We start from the raw sequence: 23,489 nt of genomic DNA, 5'->3' as shown, positions 1-23,489 counted from the left end.
TTTCCTCCCACACTCCAAAAACATGCATGGCAGGCAGATTGACGACTCCAAATTGTCCCTAGGTGTGAGTGTGAGAGTGACTGTTGTATGTCTTTGTGTGCCCTGCGATTGGCTGGCAACCAATTCAGGGTGTCCCCCGCCTCGTGCCCGAAGACAGCTGAGATAGGCTCCAGCAACCCCCATGACCCTAATGAGGAATAAGCGGTACGGAGAGATGTGATAGATAGATAGATAGATAGATAGATAGTCGGGAAGTGTGACGATATCTTTAGGACAATTTGCCGTATGTTTTGTGTCTTTTACATTTTTGATATCATTTTTGTAAGATGCAATATGTCCGTCGTGGCACCACTAGATGTCGCACAAACAAACAACATGCACTCCTGCAGCAAGAAGGCACTTGGTCCTTCTCTTCTACCCTCTACAAACGACTACAAACGTTGCCCGTCTACGTTGAGCATTTGAAACCGACAGATGCTTGATGCAGACCTCGAAGCAAACAAGAGTCGTGTGTTAAGTCATCTGCACAGCTCGTAATTCCTCTATCGTCGTGCCTCAGCGAAAGGGACGCAAGCTTTTGCACACATCGATTAGCGGATCCGCTCCAAAAGCCTAACTGCAGCTCATCGATCCGCCTCGACCTCCAGGGAGTAAGCGTGCGCAGAATGATGCGCATCCGTGCTGTTCTTTAGTGCGTCTCAGACCAAACAAGTGTCGAGTCTGTAATCATTCGATAAATGAGCGATGCCAGGGGTGACCAAGTACAATTTGGTGGATGACACCCTCGATTTGAGGATCCCCATGCATAACGAGGAGGTCTTCCAGCATGGAGTCAGTTTCGAGGCAAAGGTAATTGTTGGACCATTGTGTGATATGCTTGTTTTTCTTCCTCGTTAGTTCATTGCCATTTAGCATAAATATGATCCAATAACTAACCCATTTTCTTTATCGCCTCCGTATTTGACCGTATCACCTTCTTTCTTTTGTTACAACCCCCTTCCATCAATTATGTACGGCATTTGTGTTCAAAGTATATCAGGAGGAGTTTGAGTTGATCCAATATGACAGTAGAGTAACAAGTGGTGGTGTCTATACCTGACATCGATTTTCTTTGGATTCTTTCAGTACATTGGCAGCTTGGAAGTGGGTCGTCCTGGCAGCCGCATGGAAATAGTTGCTGCGATGAGAAGAATCAGAGTAAGCGACAATCAAATATTTCATATCCTCGAGTTGTTTGAATACAGTAACTGTGAAGCAAACACATGACTAAGCAATCAATGAAGTATGTGCTTCTTGACTGTTGTGTTTAATCTCACACTTTGCGCACAGTGATTGGCAATCCTCTTTGCCACTTCATCCTCCTGTCTCCAATCATATTCTCTGCGCAGTCTGTCATCTCTCAGGAGTTATTAAATGCCATTCAGATTCGGACTTGATGCCTGAGGTTTATTTGCCACACTATTTGAAAAATCAGTATCTCTCATGAGGCTCAGACAAGGCCAGCGACTGCAGAGCAATAACTTCTCACTGCAGTGTTAGGGAGATGCGTTGGAGGAAAGGATTTACTATGTGTTGGTCAGCTCTGAGATCTAATCAAGCACCCAATTTATTCAGTCGCACAGAGGTCGCCTATGTCTCCAATGACACGCAATGACGACTTAATCCTCATCTGGGATAGTGATGACTTATTGGCATATGTTAAGGAAAATGTCTTGCATTGTAACCAACCACTCATTTGATGACAATGAGGTTAAAATCTTACAGCAAAAGAAAATAGATGGGTTGAAAGGGGAGTAAAATAAGCTATTTTCATAAAACAGCAACATTCTTTACTAAATCACCATGGTGGGATGAGGTTCAATTTGGATCGTTCGTACAACAGAGTTTAGGCAACATAGGCTTAGTTATGCTGATGGGGTGATACCAGAGAAAATGGGGCAATCAGGCCTGTCGTAGAGCTCGTACTCAGGCAGGACAATAGAAGTAATCAGTGTAGCCGCAGGGAGTAGTCCTCTGCTCATATCATAGCAGAGACTGGCTCCGCCACGTCTGGACAGTAGGGATACTATATATAGGGCCGAAACAAAAGACTAGTTCGCTGACGAAGCCTCTTGGATAAGAAGCGAAACGTCCGACACCTTCACAGAAGTACAGATGACGGCTGAAGAAACCTTATAATCGTTATTATTATTATTATTATTATTATTATTATTATTATTATTATTATTATTATCTCATCTCATTTTCCGCACTGCTTATTCCTCATTAGGGTCGCGGGGGTTGCTGGAGCCTATCTCAGCTGTCTTCGGGCACGAGGCGGGGGACACCCCGAATTGGTTGCCAGCCAATCGCAGGGCACACAAAGACATACAACAGTCACTCTCACACTCACACCTAGGGACAATTTGGAGTCGTCAATCTGCCTGCCATGCATGTTTTTGGAGTGTGGGAGGAAACCGGAGGACCCGGAGAAAACCCACGCGGGTCCGGGGAGAACATGCAAACTCCACACAGGGAGGCCGGACCGGGACGCGAACCGGCGACCTCTGCACTGTGAAGCCGGTGTGCTTACCACTCGACTACCGGGCCGCCCAATTATTATTATTATTATTATTATTATTATTATTATTATTATTATTATTATTATTATTATTATTATTATTATTTCTACTCATGCTACATTTGCAAATTGCAAAGTTTTGACCTTATGTGGTGTCATGAAACAAATTCATTACCTCAAGTTAGTTCTTGTCAGAATAAAGCATGTCCATGTGTACATGCTTTATTCCGCCTCTACGGGCGGACCTGCGCTGATGACTGAATCTTGACAGAAGCATGTGACAATGAGGGCATATTCTGTTCGGTGATAAGTTTGTAGTATGACATCTCGCAGAGAACGACATTTATCTGGTGACCGTCATGATGAAACAAAAAGGACTTTTGCCTTTGGAGTTTTTATTGCTGTAACAGTGCTCCAACTACAACGGATAATTAACACAAGTCTTGGCAAGCCCCCTGTAACGTTTTCAGGTTGCTGAGCAGCATATTAAGCTTGCCCTCCAAATTGTTGAATAACCTCAAGTAAGTAAGCGTAAAGTTCATTCCGAATCAATCTTTTGTTGATGCTGATACTCCAATTAAGCTTTTCCTCCCGGCATCGCACGAACGCCTGCTTTACGTGTGTAAATAGTCCTTCAACATAACTCCAATGACTATGAGTCGCTTTTGGTGTCAATATGAAAATTGAAGATGCGGATGAGGTTGTTAAAGCCAATTTGTTTTCTTTTTAGTGGCAGATGAATGTCCATTCAAATTGTGCGGTAAATCTCATCCAATGTTACGCCTCATCTTCGTCTGACAGCTGTTGCTTGTATGTTGAGATCGATGGCATTGCATCTTGTGTGCTATGTGGAAATACCATAAGAGTGGATCCTTGTCCTTACAGAGGCCGTAAATCCATCCCCTTCCGAATGTCAGAAAAATTGCCACTCCTTGATGAGATGGATGAGTGGCGAGTAAGAGCATCTGACAAGCTGCATTATAGAATCTCGTGGCTGATGCGCACACTCATCGTTAGTTAGTAGCAAAACCGATTGCTGATTCGTTGCCATAAACCTCATGGCCACTCGCCACTTCACTGAATATAACAGAGCCTTATTTTGAAATCCAGATGAATGGATTTCAGTCTAATGTATCAGGACAAATGGAAGGATGAGTGGGAGTCGGGTAAAAGGGTTGTCAACATGAGAACAAACAAAATATGACATATCCTGAATCGACTTGGGGTGTGTCTCGTGATCACTTTATCATCTAATGTTTTCAAACACGTTCTGCGTGATTTCAAATACGTTATTGCTGTAGCGAGCGTTCTTGGCCGAGATGTCTACTGGAGGAAACTCCATCATTAATCATGAAGAGAGATGAAAAGTGTGCCAAATATCTCAACCACCCGTTGCGATGGCTGAATTTGACATTTTGAACGGCCTCCGGAAGGAGAAACTGAAATCACTGGTGTGTTTACCCAAGCTTGTATTTCCTCGGAGAGGACGATAATCAAACCCATGCAGCTATTCGGACAACGCTGTCCCTCTTTTCCAATATATCATCTGGCACTGTGTAAAGAGAGTCATCTCAGTTGGGAGTATGCAATATTCATCATTCTCTCCACTGCCGTGTTTTTCAACCTCTTTGAATTTGTTTCAAGTCACCTTGAAATGTGGAAATGACTCTTGCTTTTCGCAGTACGAATTCAAGCTGAAAAACATCAAGAAAAAGAAGGTCAACATTGTTGTTTCCACGGACTTTGTCAAAGTCATTTTAAGAAAAAAGAAGGTGAGTCCCATAACATGGCATTTTATTACTACAGTAAAGGCTAACTCAGCATCTCACTTTTATATGTCCTGACAGCGAAAAGGCTGGTCTTGGGATGAGAGTACAATCTTGGTGACGCAGGATCCCATCTTCAGGTGGGGACCAGCATATCATAGGTTTTCATTTCTATTTCAATTACATTTTAGTTCACCTTCGCTTTTCTTTCCAAAATTCACTTAGTTTTCGTACATTTTTACTAGTTTTAGGATTTGTCTTTCATAGATCGATAGATTATAGGTAGACAATTGATAATCAGAATTTAGGGAAGCCATTCGAATGTTTAATCCCCTCCACATATTACATACAGAATGCACAACAAAATAATTACGTTTTCAAATTTGAACTAAATAATAATGACTGTTATTGTGACCTACATATGACCATTATAAATTTTGGTTCAGACCTTAGCAAGCATCATTGCACTTGACGTGCTTGATTTGCTTTCACAGGCCAAATAAAATGATGTGGCGGGCCAGATTTGGACCCCACGCCTTGACTTTGACATCTGTGCTGTAAACGAATTGAGAGTTGCCTGGTTCACAAATAAACCAACATTTCTGTATAATTTAAATTCATTGAAATGCATTGGAAGGGGGTATCAATATTTGTAGCCTGGGACTGGTGGTCCATGGTTGGTGTTCGTGACTTCTTAGTGGAGAGATGCAGGTTTCAATTCCGGCTCTGAGTTTGCTTGTTCTGCATGGGTTTTCTCCGGGTACTTCGTTTTCCTCCCACATTCCAAAAACATGCATGGCAGGCTAATTGAACACTACAAATTGTCTTTATGTCTGAGCGCAGATGCTTGTTTGTCTCTGCGTGCCCTGTGATTGGCTGGCAACCAGGTCAGGGTGTCCCCCGCCGCATTCCCGAAAATGCCTAATGCTTGGATAGGCTCCACCCCAGAAATTCGCTCCAAAATTATGAGAAACATTCAAATCACAAAAAAATGTATAGTCAAATGACTATGTGCCGGTAATGTGTATAATTAACAATGACATCACAGAACATTCCTGGATTGAGTGAGACTGTGTTTGCTGTAATGACAATCAATCTGCAAATTATGACACCCGTGTTTGGACATGTGATGATTAGCTTAGCCTTAAAGGACAACCGACGTCACTTTTTTGTTTCCTAACTGACATCAGAAAACCATTTTATAGCATCTAAAATACCCAAAACATGCAGTATGATATTTTAGTCAAATGCAAAACACTAATAAAAATGACTTAAAGTGTCTAAAAAGTACTTCAAATTGAAACCGGAAGTGGCCAGTTTCAGAAGGTCCCGACTTGCCGTGACACCACGGTCTTGCCTTGCTCGAGAATCAAAACAATGGCTTCAGATTCAGAGAATATGCTTTCTTGTTACTCATCCAGTTATGAATATGATTCAAATAGTTCTGAAGAAGAAAGCATACATGTTTGCAATCGATTAAAGAATTTATTCCGGGTCATTTTGATGCATCAGGGGTGGGAAATGTCGCACCCAAAAAAGGCAGAAAATGGCGACAAAGCTGTGTAAGGAATTAATAAACCCTTTTCCACAGGCTGATTAATTCCTTACTTGGAGCGTTGTCATCCTCTTCTGCCTCTTTTTGGTCCTACACGATGTTTTCAGACCAAAGTACAGCAAAATGCATTGACGTGATGGAAGGACTGCTACATTGTATCCTTTTTTTCGGTCAGGGGCGTTCCTTCAGTGACGTAGGGTGAGGCCTCGTCACCAACTCAAAAACAAGACTTCCGGAATATTCAGCGTGAGTCTTAAATGCGGTGGAATCTTTGTAAAATACGCTCAGTAGAAGTAATTTGAAGCCATTTTACAAATTATGGACACAACTTGTCCGGAGACGTCGGTTGTCCTTTAACTGTGCAATTGTGACATCTTTCAAGAGACAAAATGGCTACTGCCTTGGATGGATAAAAGAATGGGTGGATTTTGCTACTCAATTCATATTCCAGAAACACAGTATTCATCAGAATGCAACATATTTGTAAATTGTCCCTTTAAGACGCGAACCAAACCTGACATACTGTTTCTGCCACCAGGATTTTTTACGTTTCACATGATGCACAAGACCTAAAGATCTTCAGTTACATAGCAAGAGATGGAGAAAGCAATAGCTTCCGCTGCAATGTGTTCAAGTCAAAGAGAAAGGTAAGCAAAATATGCCCTGAATAACCACACGTTAGTCGTTTCACAAGGCCTGCAAAACAGTCTTTCGCTTGTCCAGCAGTGATGCAGTGATGAGTTGATGGAAAGGAAAATATTTGCAGATTAAGTATGTTGGGTAAATTCTCCTACAACATAATGATAATTCCTCTGCAATCCCTTTCTCGTGGAGACGAGACAGACAGTGACCTAGATCCAGTGACGTACGGTGAGGTTCATGGCTGGTGAGGCACTGATTGTCAGATTTACAAACATATGAACTCCACAGAGTAGCTTATTCACCATTTGATTGGCAACAGCTAACGTGTTTTGTTTAAAATGTCATGTCAGCATTCTTTATACAAACTGTAGCATAGAAAAAAAGAATTTAAAAAAAACTTTATTATCGTGTTACCTTTACTTATAAATGAAGTCCATTGGATTGGATATGCCTTTATTAGTCTCACAGTGGAGAAATTTACATTTCACAGCAGCAAAGTGATGAAAGGAATGGAAGTAGAAAAACGAAATACATGAGCTGCTGGAAAGGCAGCCACTCTCGCGGCGCCGTCTTGAAGTCAAAAGAACAAAAAAAAACTAAATAACAAATAATATGACAGCATAGAGACAATATGACAAAACAAAGACACAGAGAGACATTCATTCTTCAGGCCTCCCCTCTCCCTCCCTCTCTCCCTCTTTGTGATGACATGAAACAGTTCTAGATGAAAGAGGAGAGGATCAAAGCGTCTTTCCACCAGTGGATCAGGGACATCATGGTGGAATGTGCATGTCAACTACAAGCTAAATGTTGAAAGCAAACATGCAGCTGTAGCATCCATTGACGAAAAGAGATTGTCTCACATCTCCTGTTCCACATAAATCTGCTTCAATTCCAAGCCGCAACAGTTCCACGTACGCATCGGCGCTCTGCGCTGATGCTCCTTTCTTCTTATTGCGGGTTCCTCAAGCCATGCATCCATCCAGCCGAAGACCGTCCAACGGCACTGACCTTTCCGCTAAACAAAGCGGGGCTGTGAAGATGCTGCCCATTACAGGCGCAAAAAAGCACAATGGCCCCTTTGGTGTCCAGCGATGGCAGTCGAATGGCTCTGACATTCCTCCCATTCAAAAACAGTACTGGCATATTCATGCTGCCGAAAAGGCGCAACCGCTCAGCACAGTCTCCTCCTTGATGAATGTCGTGGTCAAAAATGCTGAAAAACAATCTGTATCCGTTCCACACGATGCACAACAACACAAAGTGACAAAAGAAAACACAAAACAAGACAAAAACAACCAAAAAAAGCAAGGCTCATGAGAGCACTTGCTGAGGCTGCCTACTCGGGCGCCATCTTGGACTTCATGCGCCGCTCCTTCTGAAGAAAGACATTGATACCTTATTTGTAGAAGCTTTTCTTATCTTTCTTCAGTTTTAAAAGTCTCTCTATTTCTTTCAATTTAGATATGTAATCCTCCATTTTGAAAATAAGGCCAAGCAACATGAAAAAAATGACTGGATGGTTGCACTTGCTAACTGTTTACTGTAGCTTGCTCTCGCTAATTCTATTATTCTGCAGCCGAGGAGGCGCAAGAAGAATTTATGTAATCACCATCGCCCCCTGTCATGAGGCAAGAGAACTGTGTGCCTCACCTATGCACACAGTTTTGATAAAAATAAAGTAAAATAAACGCTGTAGCACAGTGTTTATAATGTAAAGTGACTCTACATTATATACACCAGCTAAACTGTAGAAATTTAGTTCATATACTAAAAGTGTTGGAACACTTTAATAGCGATATGCAGATGTACAGCAATGCGGTCTCACTGCAGAGCAAGCAGCACAGTTTGCATAGTAATTGCGCAATCCATAGTGAGGCTCAGCCGGCTGCTGCCTCACCGCTCGTCTCTACTTAGTATTTGAACGGTAAATATGAATATTCAGCGATTTTGAAAAAAAATCCAAAAATGGTGAAGTTAAATGGAAAAGAACTTTAAAGTACAAATCACTAAATAAATATAACTGTTTAATTTATTTTTTCATTTGATATTTCCATGATGACAGGTGAGGCACAGCCTCCCTGACTCCCCTGACTGCACGTCACTGCTTAGATCAGACATAATGTTAATCATCCTAGTTGGAAGAGAAATGAGGATTGCGTGTGTGTCTGGAGAATGGCCTAAGTGTGTTTTTTTCTTCCATGGCTGCTCTATACCATGCGTGTAACTGAGCAGTGGGGAGATAGAGCGATTGATAAGAGCAAATTAGATTTCTTTTCATTACATCTACCATATGAAGCTTTTAGCTTCCGTCTGGGGAGCTGCTTTATTTGACAATACCAGTGTAGTAGGTTTGACGGGGCAATATATGAAGAATTACAATTTTTTGCGACTTTGTTATTCAGTTTTGACTTCTCATATAAAATGTTGCCTTTGTACAACAGAGGGCAGAATCTCTTTGCCAGCAACTGGATGAAATCCACCAAAATACCACTCGCGTCACAACTTAGACCTCCTTTTATCCAGTCAAAAATTTAATCCGCCTTCTGTCACCAAATTGTCAGGCACGACGAGGCGTATAGTAGAAAGCACCCTCAGAACGCCCAACAATACAATACAACACAATACATATAATACATATTGATTTATATAGCGCTTTGACAACAGCTGAAGCTGTAACAAAGCACTTAACATGAACAGCTATATTATACAGGAAATAAAGCAGTCACACAGATAGTAGAAAGCCCCAGGGAGTAAAACCAAGATGAAGTCGGAATCATGCTGAATCGAATGCCAAAGAGTACAACTGTGTTTGGAGATGGGTTTTAAAGATGGCCAGCGAGGGGCACTTCCCGAATGTTCAGTGTCAGGTCATTTCAGAGAGTGGGACCATCAACGGAAAAGGCTTGATCCCGTCTTAGCCTCCGGTTAGTTTTTGGCGCATCTAATCATGTCTGGTCAGCAGACCTGAGGCGCGAGTAAGGTGCATAAGAGTGGATGAGCTCTGAGAGGTAAGGAAGAGCGAGACCATTTAAAGACTTGAAAACAAATAATAAGATCTTGAAAAGATCTCTAAAATGTAGAGGGAGCCAGGGAAGGGATGCCAGAGTAGGTGTTCCTTCTTAGAAACAAGGTACAACACGACCTGATGAATTACCAAATGTGGCAAAATTGATTTGACCACGGTGTCATCATGAAGCTATGCCAGATTTTACTCTCTCGAACAGGGGTCGGGTACCAATGGCTCGCGAGCCATACATGGCTCTTTTGATGATTGCATCTGGCTCGCCGATAAAACTAAATACTTATTCTCGCTTTTTTGCTGTTCATTTCCTCTTTGGGCGGCAGTTGGCTGAAAGGATAATAATAATAATAATAATAATAATAATAATAATAATAATAATAATAATAATAATAAGGCCTCAGTCGGAAGCACGACCACGAACTAGCATCTTTGCTAACTTGTGAAAGGCGGCAAGTTCCACAAACTGACTTTCCAATTTGCTGTCGTCAAAAACACAACAAAATATCCTTTTTCTGTGCACCGACTACAGCATTGATACACTGGGTCCTTGTAATATTAAATAATGTTGTTTGTCTTCTCACCTGAATTCGTGGATCTCTGCACGCTTTAGGCGTCGAGAAGTAAAAATGGCCCCGGTGAGACCACGCCTGCGGTGACGTCATCACGCAGCGTTCTGCCGTTTACTCAAAATATATGAGTATATGACAGCCATGAACTCAAAAGTATTGATTTACTGCAAATTAAAAACGCATGACTATTCAGAAAACTCAAAACGTTTAAGTTTTTGAAACAAAAAATCGGCTTTTGAGTTGACTGACCTCAATGACTTTGAGTCAGTAGTACTGTTCGGGTTTACAGTAGAAGTTGCTTGATTGCCTGTTTAACATCCCAGCTTGAATCAGAGCCTCCCTATACTTTTCACGAAATTATGTCAATAAAGCACCTAATATGTTTTAAATTCATGTCTCAAATTACTTCTGAAACATTTAACTTTATATTATAGAGTTTGGACTTTATGCATCAAGTAATTGCTTCAATCTGATCTGACCAATCTTTCACTAAAGTGAATGAATCAATACAGAGATGTGGAAGCTTCCTCTGCTTTTATTAGCTCCATCTTCTATATCAGACATGGGCAAACTACGGCCCGCATTAGGCTTTTTAATCCGGCCCGCCGAACGTGTCCAAATTATAGTAAAAACAGTGTCTGAAACTCATGACAAAAAGTTAGCGGACAACAGGGCAGATAACTGAAAAGTTGGCTGCCCCATTTTTCACCACTTGAAACACAATAAGACCACTAATCACTTAAAAAAAACATTGTCACAAAGTATAAAGTTTTTTTTTTAATTAAGGATGTACCTACCACAAATGCTAGCTTGCTTAATTTACGGTAAATGCCCATGGCTGTAGATTTTGCTGCAGTCGTCATTTGTCATCATGGTGTACAATGCAACGTTTGCAATGCTTGCTACAAGCCACTAAGCCCCTTTCATAAGTCTCACGTACACTTTACAGTCACAGTTTAATGTAAATTTACGTTTTGTAGCATCACATATGTTGTTAGCTTCTTTTGAATCTGTGTTCTGGGCTGAGGTTCTGTGCATCTATTTTGGAAAATGATGCACAGAAATGGATATACAAATGCACGACCTTATAACGCTTGCGAAAGTCCGGAAGAAAGAAGCAGGCTTCTGATTGGCTGCCGTGCCGAGTATGCAAATTTCAACTGCAGGTAGCCTGTCTGTGTGCTTGGCGACGGTACACGTGTTTGCGCGTGAAGGCGAGGGCGTCCGTGGAGTTAGTAGAGCGCGCGGTCAAGACAATCCATCCATGATTTTGGAATTTAACACAAGTAGATATTATTGATCTTGAATATTTCGTTGTGTAGTATGTTTTGAATTTGAAAGTGATTCCATTTTTCAATAAATGTTCATTTCTTTAACTTTGCACCTTTGATTGAAACTTATTAAAAACAGACGCAATCTTGAGGAATCACAGTGCATATGTTATTTTAATCTATTTCCATTTCCTCCTACAAGTATCTGTGAAATTGTATGTAAACGCCATATCTTGCATATTCTTTGAGACAAATTTATGAACTGATCATTTGAAAGACAGTTAATAAATTGGTTTGGAGTGTTCTTACTGTGCTATGAGGTTTGTACACACTGCATTTAAAGGACAACCGGCACCTTTTTGTTTGTTTGTTCAGAAAAACGTTTTATATATATAGCATCTAAAATACCCAAAACATGCAGGCTGATATTTTTAGTCAAATGAAAGACACCAATAAAAATGACTTCAAAATGAATCCAGAAATGGCCAGTTTCAGAAGGTCCCACCCCCTTGTTCGTGACGTCACCCCAAGACGTCTTGCCTTGCTCGAGAATCAATACAATGGCTTCAGATTCGGAGAAGATGCTTTCTTGTTACTCATCCAGTTATGAATATGATTCAAATAGTTCTGAAGAGGAAAGCATACATTTTTGCAATTGATTAAAGGAGTCCTCCCATATCAATTCGAGCCGTCAATGACAGCAATGTAGCACCCAGAAAATGCAGAAGATGGCGCCCATTTATATCTAAATGCATTTCTTGATTCTGCACTATGTACAGTCTTTTTTATAGAACGGTTTTTGCACATCTACATTTGCACAGTATACAGTTGACATTTTTATTTTGTTATGCTTAGAATATCTTGTTTTCTATCCTTTCACTCCCACCCCAACCCCATCCCTCTTCAATTGCTGCTGTGGACTGCAAATTTCCCCATTGCGGGACGAATAAAGGTATTCTGATTCTGATTCTGAAGCTCCGTTGGAAATGGGCTGATTTGTCAGCTGGGAATTTGTGTCAGCGAATATCAAATAGTTGTCTCGGTGCAACACACAACGATTTACCATGGCGTTATTTATGTGTTTTCCTTTTAATTTCGCCATCAACACGGATCAACACAAAGTTTTCAGACCAAACAAAGTACCGCAAAATGCATTGTGTGTCGCTTTCTCGGTGAGGGGCGGTCCAAAGTTGACGTCAGCGTGAGTCTTAAAACGTAAACTATAGCCATATCTGTGGAATCTTTGTAAAATACGCTCAGTCAAAGTCATTTGAAGTGATTTTACAAATTATGGACATAACGAAATCCGGAGGCGTCGGTTGTCCTTTAATGCTTTAGGTTTAGTATTTCCGGCCCAAACACTCCCTCAAAATGCTCCTGGCCCGGCCCCTCTGTCAAATTTTAGAACCCAATTGCGGCCCGCGAGTCAAAAAGTTTGCCCACCCCTGTTCTATATCCACCACCCGCAGCAATCCTTTCTCCTATTTCACTTGGTTTTCTTCATGCTGGGTCCATTCATCTTTCCATCCTGCCTTGCAGCCTGATCGCAATCTATGTGCCTCACACACACTCTCGTCTCCCTCCCCAGTCTCAAGCCATGCGGATAGTGCGGACAGTGGGTCAAGCGTTTGACGTGTGTCACCAGCTGAACTTGCAGAAGCAAACAGATGACAAAGAGGATGATGATGGGAAGGAGGAAGAGCCTGATGCCATGCCAGGTACCAAACATCACAAACCTTTCCATCCGTTCCTTTCCACCTGTGTTATAATTGCCTATGACCCGCCACTTGTGACACCAACTTCACCCTCTTGCTTCTTCAAACACCTGCTGGGGGAAAAAGGCAGAGAATATCTTCCGTTGGCTTCGACCTGTTCATTGTGCTAGCGGGGACACACTCCCTTCCCTCTATGGATGAGTTGCATGCTCTCAAGCTCTGAAAAAAAGACAACAAAGCATTAAAGGTACCTAACGTGTTTGCATTCTGCACAGCCAACAAGAGGTTTGCATTGTCAGAGGAAACCGACCTTGAAGCCACAACAGAGGAGAGTATTGAATGCAACACTTCATCGGACCTGGAGAGGAACAAAAAGGTCCTTGGTAATAATAGGAAGGTACAGACTAAATTATACTTGATCATTTTAGTGCCACACTTTGTTATTCCATTCAAACGAACAGAAGGCAACAGATGGCATTCCAAGTGACATGTATGGATGCCTTTGGAGAATTTACAAGCAGCAAAAATAACTAAATGGATAAATAAATACATAGATATATGCATAAATGAATACACAAATTAATAAACAAATGATTACATAACCACATAAATGAATACACGAATGAATAAATAATGTACATACATAGACATACATACATACATACACACACACACACACACATAACACATATATACTCGCATGTGTAAACAAATAAATGGCTGGATGGACAGATGGACGGACGAATGGGCGGATGGATGAATGGGTGGGTTCTGAGGGATGGATGGGTTGGTGGGTAGATGGGTGGGTTCTGGGGCAATGGAGGGATGAGCGGGTAGATGGGTGGGTTCTGGGGCAATGGATGGATGGAGGGATGGGTGGGTTGGGTATGGGGGATGGGTGGATGGATTGGTTGGATTAGATAGATGGATGGATGGATGGATGGATGGATGGATGGATGGATGGATGGGTGGGTGAATGGATTGGTTGGATTTGGATGGGTGGGTGGATGAAGGGATGGATGGATTTGGTTGGGTTGGGTGGATTGGATGGGTTGGTGGGGGCGGTGGATAGATTTAGTTTGGATGGATGGATGGATGGATGGATGGATGGATGGATGGGTGTGTTTTGGGGGATCTGTGGGTGGGCTTGATGGACGGATAGATGGGGATGGATGGATTGATTTGGTTGGGTTGGATAATTGGATGGGTATGGATGGATGGATTTGGTTGGGGTGGATGGATGAATAGGGCTCGGTTAGGTGGCTCTTTATCCTCGCTGTTAGTAAGCGCAGTCTGTTTGCTCCTATCTTGTTTGCTGCAGGGCTCCATGGGTGACTCCCTTCTCCTCAACTCTCCGGCCAGGAAAGCTTCTGGAGCGGGCAAGCCGGCTGCAGATACACCCTACGTTTCAGAACACCAGCTCAAGCTGTTGCAGAAACAGTTACAGCTGCAGGAGCAACAGGCACTGGCCGCATCGGCTCAGGTACCGGAGATGTTTGTTTCGATGGTTATTGGCGTTCATTTGATGTGCACTATCCAGAGAAAGTGTTTCACACGTCATGGATGGATGCATGGGTGGACCGATCAACTTTAAGAAATCCTGTGCCACTATTTCCATAAATACATAAAAATTCAGATCACTCAGATCATTCAGATATTTGGCTTTCTGAATCATCCAAAAATGCACCATATTTGTCCTTCTCTCAACTATTCAATACACATTTCCAACTGTTTGCTGTTTCAGTACCATTTGTGCAAACATGCTGTTCGGAAGTGGTAAAACGAGAAGCCGAATGGCAAAATTCACCAAGAGCCATTTTACAATCAATAAATTTGAAAAGATGTCCACTCATGGCTTTCTGGCGGACTTTACCATTTCCATTCATTACTGTGGGAAACAATACCTCAGACAGGCACCAATTAACTCATTTACTGCCAGACGATGTGAAAAAATGTCTCCATGCCAGTGCCAGGGTTTTTGTCATTTTCACTCAAATTGCTAAAGCCACAGAATATTTAGTTTTCGGACTACATAAACACTGAATGCAGCGGAATAAGCCTTAGACTCTCTTCTTTTGTTAAAAAAAAGCCTAATTTATATGGTTGTGGAGTTAGCTGAGCTTGGAATGGGGGCGGCTTTCTAAAAGGCAAATGCTGCTGCTCATGGGAGGGAAAAACATTGCCAGAGGTGTGACCAGCACTTCCCTGAAAGTAAAAATAAAAACCAAATTCAGGAATGGCGGTGAATGAGTGAAGTTTGTGGGTTTAGGTTCTGTTGTATTTTTTTGTTTTTGGACCAGCCTCCAATGGTTTTAGTTCTTCTTAGACTTATGTTGGAATTTTAATGAGAAAGACAAATACAGTGATACCTCAGTTTACGAACTTAATTGGTTCCCAGAAAGTGTATGTAAGGCGAAAAGTATGTCTTCCAAACATTAATTACCCATAGGAAACCATTAAAATTAGAATAATCCATTCCCGGGTGCCCATAAAACATAATTTTCTACTGAATAAGCCATAAAACTACACAAAATATACCTTATTTTACGTATAATAAATGTGCTATTGTATTCTATTGAAAGAAATAAACTGTACAGTACAATAAAGTTGTTTTATTTACCTTTGTGGTGGTCGTTGATGGTTTGATGGAATGGAGTGGGAGGGGGTGGGAGTGAGGGAGTTACTGTTTGGAAGGAGACTCACATTCTATAAGGACTGTAGGAAGGAGGGTTAGCCTATCTTTCAGAGGCTTATGCCCAGGGACGGACTTCTCTTCCTGCGTGATGAAAGTCCGGTTAGGCATCTTTTTCCCAAAAAGGCCGGTTTCATCAGCATTAAACACTTGCTGAGGAACGTAGCCTTCTTCTTCCACCATCTTGATGTCATGATCTGGTTGGCGACCAACGGGTGGCGCTGTCGGCCCCGCCTGCACCTGCACAGGTGCTGGTCGTCCCGATCAGTGCGGACTGCCACGTTCGGATTGGCGACCAACGGGTAGCGACGTCAGCCCTGCCTGCAGCCTCGTAGGTGCTGGTCGTTTTAATCAGTGACACTTAAAAGGACTCCCGGCACGGCCATCCGGTGTTGGTTCATTGTTTGTTGCATGCTTTGTCTGCAATCGCATGCATTGTATGCTGTGCATGTTTGTTTAACCTTGGCGGACTTTTACACTTGGTTTTCTTTTGATACTTTTTTCTGTTCAGATCATTTTGATGTTTTACATTTTGTTCCTGCTGACCTTTATTTTAATACAATTTGTCAAACAACCTCCTGCTCTCTCCTGCCTGCTTTTTGGGATCCGCACCCGCCATCACCACCTCGCAAACCGTGACAGAATGAACCGACCAACCATCGGATCCCGCAGGTACGACGGACCCGTCTCATTTCCACCCTGTGCCTGGCAATGCTACGTCCACATTAGCCCACGCCGTAACGTCCATGTCAACGTCCGGCCGAGACCTCCTTCCAGGTGACCGTCCAGGGTGACACTGGGTGTCTGGCAGTGCACGCCCACGTCCAGCCACGCCCTCGTCGTGCATGTTGAATTGAGTCGCATCCGCGACGAGCCGTGCAACGTCCGCGTTAACGTCAGTCCGAGACCCCACTCACCGCTGGATCCCGGAGCGGCTCAGGACTGGTCTCGTTTCCCGGGTGCCGGGCAGGTCCCATACGGCCGTCCGGGGCACCACTCTGCGCCTGGCAGTTCGACGCCCATGTTGAGCCATGCGTCGTCGCGTAAACGTGCGAAAGGGATCGCACTCACGCCCACGACGATCCGTACCGCGTCTTCGTCCACCCCAGGCCGAGTCCCGTTCCCATCAGGCCGCCGCCCGTCGTATGCTGGAGAGGCAGCGGTTGCCGTCTCCACCATTGTTCCCTGGCGAGTGGACCTTTTGGGAAACTGTTGGGACTTCTGGAAACAGCCCCTTGAAGGGGGTACTGTCATGATCTGGTTGGCAACCAACGTGTGGCGCTGTCGGCCCCGCCTGCACCTGCACAGGTGCTGGTCGTCCCGATCAGTGCGGACTGCCACGTTCGGATTGGCGACCAACGGGTAGCGACGTCAGCCCTGCCTGCAGCCTCGCAGGTGCTGGTCGTTTTAATCAGTGACACTTAAAAGGACTCCCGGCACGGCCATCCGGTGTTGGTTCATTGTTTGTTGCATGCTTTGTCTGCAATCGCATGCATTGTATGCTGTGCATGTTTGTTTAACCTTGGCGGACTTTTACACTTGGTTTTCTTTTGATACTTTTTTCTGTTCAGATCATTTTGATGTTTTACATTTTGTTCCTGCTGACTTTATTTTAATACAATTTGTCAAACAACCTCCTGCTCCCTCCTGCCTGCTTTTTGGGATCCGCACCCGCCATCACCACCTCACAAACCGCGACACTTGAGGATTGAATCCTTGTAAGCTTCAGCAGCTTTATCGTCAGAACTGGCTGCCTCACCATGACGAATGACACTATGAATCCCTGTACGACGCTTAAATTCTCTAACCTTCCGTGGCTCGCCTTGAAATCATCAATGGATGATGAACTTCCAAGTTGCCTATTGACGATATCGAGTGAAGTTGCCGTGCTTTTTCGACAATAATTCCTTCACTCATGCTGTGCCCTGCTCACTGCTTTTCGTTAATCCAAATTAACAGAAGTTTTCAACCTCTCCTATTGCCTGAGACCATTGCTTAGACAACACGGAAACACCCTTCGCCACACACGCACCCTTTATAGCTTCCTTGGTCTTAAGGGTAGTGTCAATGGTAGACTTAGCGTTCTGGTACTGGCATGCTAATTCACACAAACGCACATCTCGTTTGTGTTTCTCAATGATCTTCTTCTGCTCGACCGTAATTTTGTTTTGTGTCCTCTTCGGTTGTACACTCGCCTGTGGTGGGGTCTTTTTTGGTCCCATAAGAGCAAATGTATCCTTGTAGCCTTATCCTTGTAACTTATGTGCATGTAGCCACGTATGTGTATGTAGCCACGTACGCACTCAAAGAAAAGGGAAAAGTGTGGAAAGTGTGGAAAAGTAGTCCGGCAGCCACTGTGGCGCTATTGGGCCATGTGGTTTGGTGTTCTTCCGTCGAAAACTAGTCCGCCAGCCACCGTGGCGCTCCGTGTGTTTCCCGAAAATTAGTTTGTAGGCCAAGATTATATTCTCACGAATTTAATGTTCGAAAGGCGAAAAGTTCGTTAGGTAAAGCGTTTGTAAACTGAGGTATCACTGTAGTCCTACTAATAGTGCCGTAATATACTACACGGGTCTTCTTTACTGGCTCTGATTTTGAACCTAATTTTTTTTCCTGGCTCGGTTCAGGTGCGCGTGCTCCGAGGTGAGCTGTCTGTAGAGGTTTGTGCTCGAAGCGAGGCCCAGACAAGAGTTCAGAATTTGCTGCAGCAGAACACTGATTTGCTGCAGCACATTTCTCTTCTCGTCAAACAGATCCAAGAACTGGAACTCAAAGCTGCTGGACATTTAACATCCAGTGAGTGCAACACACTACTCACTTGACTTGGGCGTGCCCCAACTTACACATTTTTTTTTTTACAAATTGTTGCTTAAGATGAATTTCATATTTTATTTTTTGCCTTCTTATTGTGAGCCAAAATCTGAAGTGTATGCGGGAGTCAAATATGTCACTGCTTTCTGATGCTGTTTTTTTTTAAGATAAGCACCCAAACAAACAACTTACTCAATTGATGAGAAGGTTTCTTCAGCCGTCATCTGTACTTTTTTGAAGGTGTCGGACGTTTCGCCTCCTATCCAAGAGGCTTCGTCAGTGAACTAAAGTCTGACTGGTCGTATCGGCCCTATTTATATATCCCTAATGTCCAGGCATGGCGGCGCCGGACACAGCTATGATAGGTCACTACTCTCAGGTTGGGGGGAGCAGAGGACCCCTCCCTGTGGCCCCACTGATTGTTCCTACATTCCTGACTAACGACTGGCCTATTTCCCCCACTCCCACCGGTATCACCTCATCAGCAATACGAATGTTGCCTAACCTGTTTTGTCTAAGCAGGCTATTGTATGAACGTCCAAATTGGAGGCGAAACGTCCGACACCTTCAAAAAGTACAGATGACGGCTGAAGAAACCTTCTCATCGATGGACCACTCCTGTACGACTGAGAGCTTACACAGACGAACTTACTCAATTATTTCCTTTGTTATAACACCTTGAGTTTTTCTCCTCACCATGCATGTGCAAGCAAGTCTTTGTCAAGTCGTTCCAAATTCTTAGCCTAGTCACGGCACATTATGTTCCTCTTGCGTTTTGCTCAGAAATGTCCTAACGTGTGTCCTCAGTGGGCTCCCAGGACAGTCTTCTGGAGATCACTTTTCGTGCACGACCCCCCAGCACGCCCAGCGAGCCACTCACACCATCTCCCACGACGGGCACGTCGGCTTTTGCATCCCAGCAGCAGATCAGTGACAGCGCTTGGGTCCCCTTTCTCCCGAGGTCCCGCTCCTCATGCACCGCAGGTGCAGAAAGCAACCTCAGCGGCAGCGTAGTCCGTCTGGAGTGTTTCCGGTTCTCCTCGCGAGGTCCCAAAAGCCAGCGGCAAGGGCGAGGGACAGGTGAGACGGGAGACACGCCCAGCGACGAAGCTACGCATGACAGCTCGCCGATGGGTGAGCAGGTGCTGGGAGCTCTGGAGCTGCTGCGCTTTAGGGAGTCGGGAATTGGATCTGAGTATGAATCCAACACGGATGAGAGTGATGACCGGGAAAGTTGGGGACACGGGGAGGGAGCTGGACCGGACGGTGCAGCTCGGCTCTTGAATGTGTTAAATACAGAGAGTTTGCCTGACTGTTTAGGGGATGAGATGGCTGTGTAGAGGGAGAGGCACCAACACTGCACTCATGCGTCATCCTGCATGTTTGTAACTCATAATAAACCACATCGCCCACTTTTCAGAGATTCCGTCCAGCCGGTCTTGAGATGAAAGTCAAGTTCCGATGTTTCACATTTGGTGAAGCGAAAAGACGGCTTTGCTTTTAGTGACCAACAACAAAATGTGGGAAATTGTGAACATGATGGCAAATAAAGGCTTGAAATCACTATACTCACACATGCATGTTGAATAATCAATGTAAAATAGGTAGCAAAATGCTTATGCAAAAAACAAATAAATGTTATTTCTTTGTTATGTTTAAAGCAAAGCTTTTTGGCTTAGACCTTAAAATCTTGTATTTTCTCTCTGCTGCCAGACAGTTCCATACAAACATGTGGAGGGGGGGGGGGTAAAGAACATTTGCACATGGTGTGAAGGAGTAGTCACACTTCTTTACTCGGTGCTGTAATTCTTCATATTGTCTGGGGTGTCTCACATTTACGATGAGGGAGCGCTTTATTTGTACAAATGCATTTAGATTTTTTTACTGTTGGCATAGTACGAGTTATCGCTGGTTCTGACTGGCTTTGCCAATTTATTTATATTTTCTGAAGAGACAAATACACTCCCTTAAATTTGGGGGTAACTCGTGACATAGCATTTTCAAAAAGATATCAACTATAATTCATGAAAACCAAAGCTTTCGCATTCATATATATCCCTGCAGCTTCTGGTGCAAAGGAGTCCCGGCCTCAGCATGCATCACAAAGAGCAAATATTGCCACACCGTCCTTCTTTTGTGTGTTCAGTAACGTATGTGTGTGCGTATATTGAAGATTGTGAACAGGTTGGTTCCTCTGTCTTGTTGACATCACGGCGCTTCACGCTTGTTGCCATACCAACCATACCGTGGTTATTACTGCGGTAATACGTGTTGACACAGCCAGCAAGGATATGACCGTTTTGGTGGGGAGGGATTCATTTATTCACAGTAATGTTTGTCTCGTTCATTGCGTGGCATTAGTTCAAAATTAATGGCTGCAACATCACATTTTGTGTCTTTGTAGCCTCCATATCCAGGATTTTTTATGAACGCCATATTGTGGTCGGGCTTTTGTTGTGCCTCACAAGGACAGCTTTTGAATACATACAGTATATCAAACAAATGTGTGCCTTCCAATATTTCTGGCCAACTGTCACTCCGCTTTTGACATGCATGACTGCAAGCCATGTTTTACATTACTAAATTGTGGATACATCATTTAGTTCTTCACCTAACGCATCCATATCCTCTCCGTCTTTCCTTGCCATTTTCCCTGATATTCCATTCCGTGAGCCCTCACGCAAACCCATCTCGGTTCCGTCAGTGCAGTGAAAAATGAAAGTGCACTGAAAAACACATCATAAAAGTATTGCATTGTGGAATTAAATATCCTTTCCTTGTATGTGTTCTATAGTTTGGTGCAATATTTTTTTGAGTTTGGTGTGTATAGCATTTATCCTTATACTAATTGACATGTTGCCATGAGGACAACACGTCAGACAAAATGCAAAATGTCAAGCGCTACCTGATATGACAGAGCACATATTGTGGAAAATTATCTGTTTGCACTCCAAGCTGTTCTGTGCATAACAAGGAAGCTAGGCTGTACGAAGATTTCTTGTGCCAGCAGTCAAAAATAATGCCCAAACCAAAACATAAGCAGAGCTGCAATGTTGATCTAGATTATCCAACAGCATTACCATTACAGTAATCTCTCGTTTTTTGTGGTTAATTGGCACAGAACTCTCCATGGGGGAAAAATGAATAAGAAAAAAGAAATCACAAAGTTAACTCATTCATTGCCAGGCGTGCAAAAATGTGTCCACTGAGGAGTTTTGTCATTGTCATTCGAATTCCAGGAGCCACAGAATATTGATTTTTAGGACTACATAAACATTCAATGCAACGTACGAAACCTTAGTCTTTTTTTTTTCATCGGAAAAAAAGAGTTAATTCCTAAGTTACATGGGTCTGGAGTTATATGAGTTTGAAATGAGTGCGGCCGTCCAAAATCCAATATACTATATACATATTAGTTTATATAGCGCTTTAACAACAGCTGAAGCTGGAACAAAGCGCTAGCATGGGAAAAAAGGGAAATGTTGCCTCTTGTGGAAGGGAAAAACATTGCCAGAGGCCAAGGGCAGGGCTTTATCAGCACTGAAACAAATTTAGGAATGGCGCTCTATGTCATATTTTCAATTCCCGAATAAATTTGTGAATGGCAGTGTTAAACACAACTGACATCGATGGTCCATCGATGAAAAGGTTTATTTGGCCGTTATCTGTATTTCTGTAAAACACATCACATGGAACCCCATTCAAATGATAACGACTGTAGACTGAGATACAGTCAAACCTCAGTTTTTGAACGTCTTGGTTCTCGACCGATTCGGTTTTCAATCAAAGATTTCCGGATTTTATGTCTTAGTTTACAAGCAAAAATCGGTTCTTAACTACTTCCTTATGTTCCTTATGTCGCGTCTCATTGTGACCTGTGCATTATCCTCGTGTAGTGTTCCATCGTAACAGGTGTGTTTGTATTGTTCAATCACAATGATAAAGGCAGGCATTGATTATGTTTTTTAAAAAGGGGGACCGGAGGGTGTGTTCCAACTACAGAGGGATCACACTCCTCAGCCTCCCTGGAAAGGTCTATTCAGGGGTCCTAGAGGGGCGGGTCCGTCGGAAAGTCGAGCCTCAGATTGAGGAGGAACAGTGTGGTTTTCGTCCCAGCCGCGGAACAGTGGACCAGCTCTACACCCTTAGCAGGGTCCTCGAGGGCGCATGGGAATTCGCCCAACCACTCTACATGTGTTTTGTAGACTTGGAGAAAGCGTTTCACCGTGTCCCTCGTGGAGTTCTGTGGAGGGTACTTCGGGAGTATGGGGTACAGGAGCGGCTGATACGGGCCGTTCGGTCCCTATATGACCGATGTCAGAGTCTGGTTCGCATTGCCGGCAGGAAGTCGGAATCGTTTCCAGTGAGGGTTGGGCTCCGCCAAGGCTGCCCTTTGTCACCGATTCTGTTCATAACCTTTATGGACAGAATTTCTAGGCGCAGCCGAAGCGTTGAAGGTTTCCGTTTTGGTAGCCTCAGTATAGCATCTCTGCTTTTTGCAGATGATGTTGTACTGTTGGGGCCTTCAAGTGGAGCTCTCCAACTCTCGCTGGAGCGTTTCGCAGCCGAATGTGAAGCGGCTGGGATGAGAATCAGCACCTCCAAATCTGAGACAATGGTTCTCAGTCGGAAAAGGGTGGAGTGCCCTCTCCGGGTCAGGGAGGAGATTTTGCCTCAAGTGGAGGAGTTTAAGTATCTCGGTGTCTTGTTCACGAGTGAGGGTGAAAGGGATCGAGAGGTCGACAGGCGGATCGGTGCGGCGTCTGCCGTGATGCGGACTTTGTACCCATCTGTCGTGGTGAAGAAGGAGCTGAGCCAAAAAGCAAAGCTCTCAATATACCGGTCGATCTACGTCCCAACCCTCATCTATGGTCACGAGCTAT

The 23,489-nt window shown here is 43.6% G+C and overlaps 2 protein-coding genes across 2 annotated transcripts in view; both read left to right on the top strand.

Annotated features, from left to right (window-relative positions):
- Positions 1–391: 391 nt before the first annotated feature.
- On the top strand, positions 392–20,314 carry nos1apb (nitric oxide synthase 1 (neuronal) adaptor protein b). Its single transcript, XM_089007784.1, has 10 exons — positions 392–849; positions 1,126–1,197; positions 4,243–4,332; positions 4,408–4,466; positions 6,420–6,528; positions 12,977–13,106; positions 13,379–13,500; positions 14,425–14,586; positions 18,423–18,591; positions 19,414–20,314. Exons 1-10 carry the CDS (start codon positions 745–747, stop codon positions 19,944–19,946), a joined length of 1,551 nt encoding a protein of 516 aa, XP_088863910.1. The 5' UTR covers positions 392–744; the 3' UTR covers positions 19,947–20,314.
- ddr2b (discoidin domain receptor tyrosine kinase 2b) overlaps positions 19,547–23,489 on the top strand; it is a 20,777-nt gene continuing 16,834 nt past the window's right edge. The window contains exon 1 of the mRNA XM_089007783.1: positions 19,547–19,686. The gene's annotated coding sequence lies outside the window, so the exon portion shown is untranslated. The remainder of the gene's footprint in view (positions 19,687–23,489) is intronic.

The sequence above is a fragment of the Hippocampus bargibanti genome, linkage group LG11 (assembly GCF_051943395.1).
Source record: "Hippocampus bargibanti isolate YZ-2025 linkage group LG11, ASM5194339v1, whole genome shotgun sequence".
Lineage (NCBI taxonomy): Eukaryota > Metazoa > Chordata > Actinopteri > Syngnathiformes > Syngnathidae > Hippocampus > Hippocampus bargibanti.
Note: the sequence above shows the minus strand (reverse complement) of the source record. Positions and strands in the feature narration are given on the sequence as shown.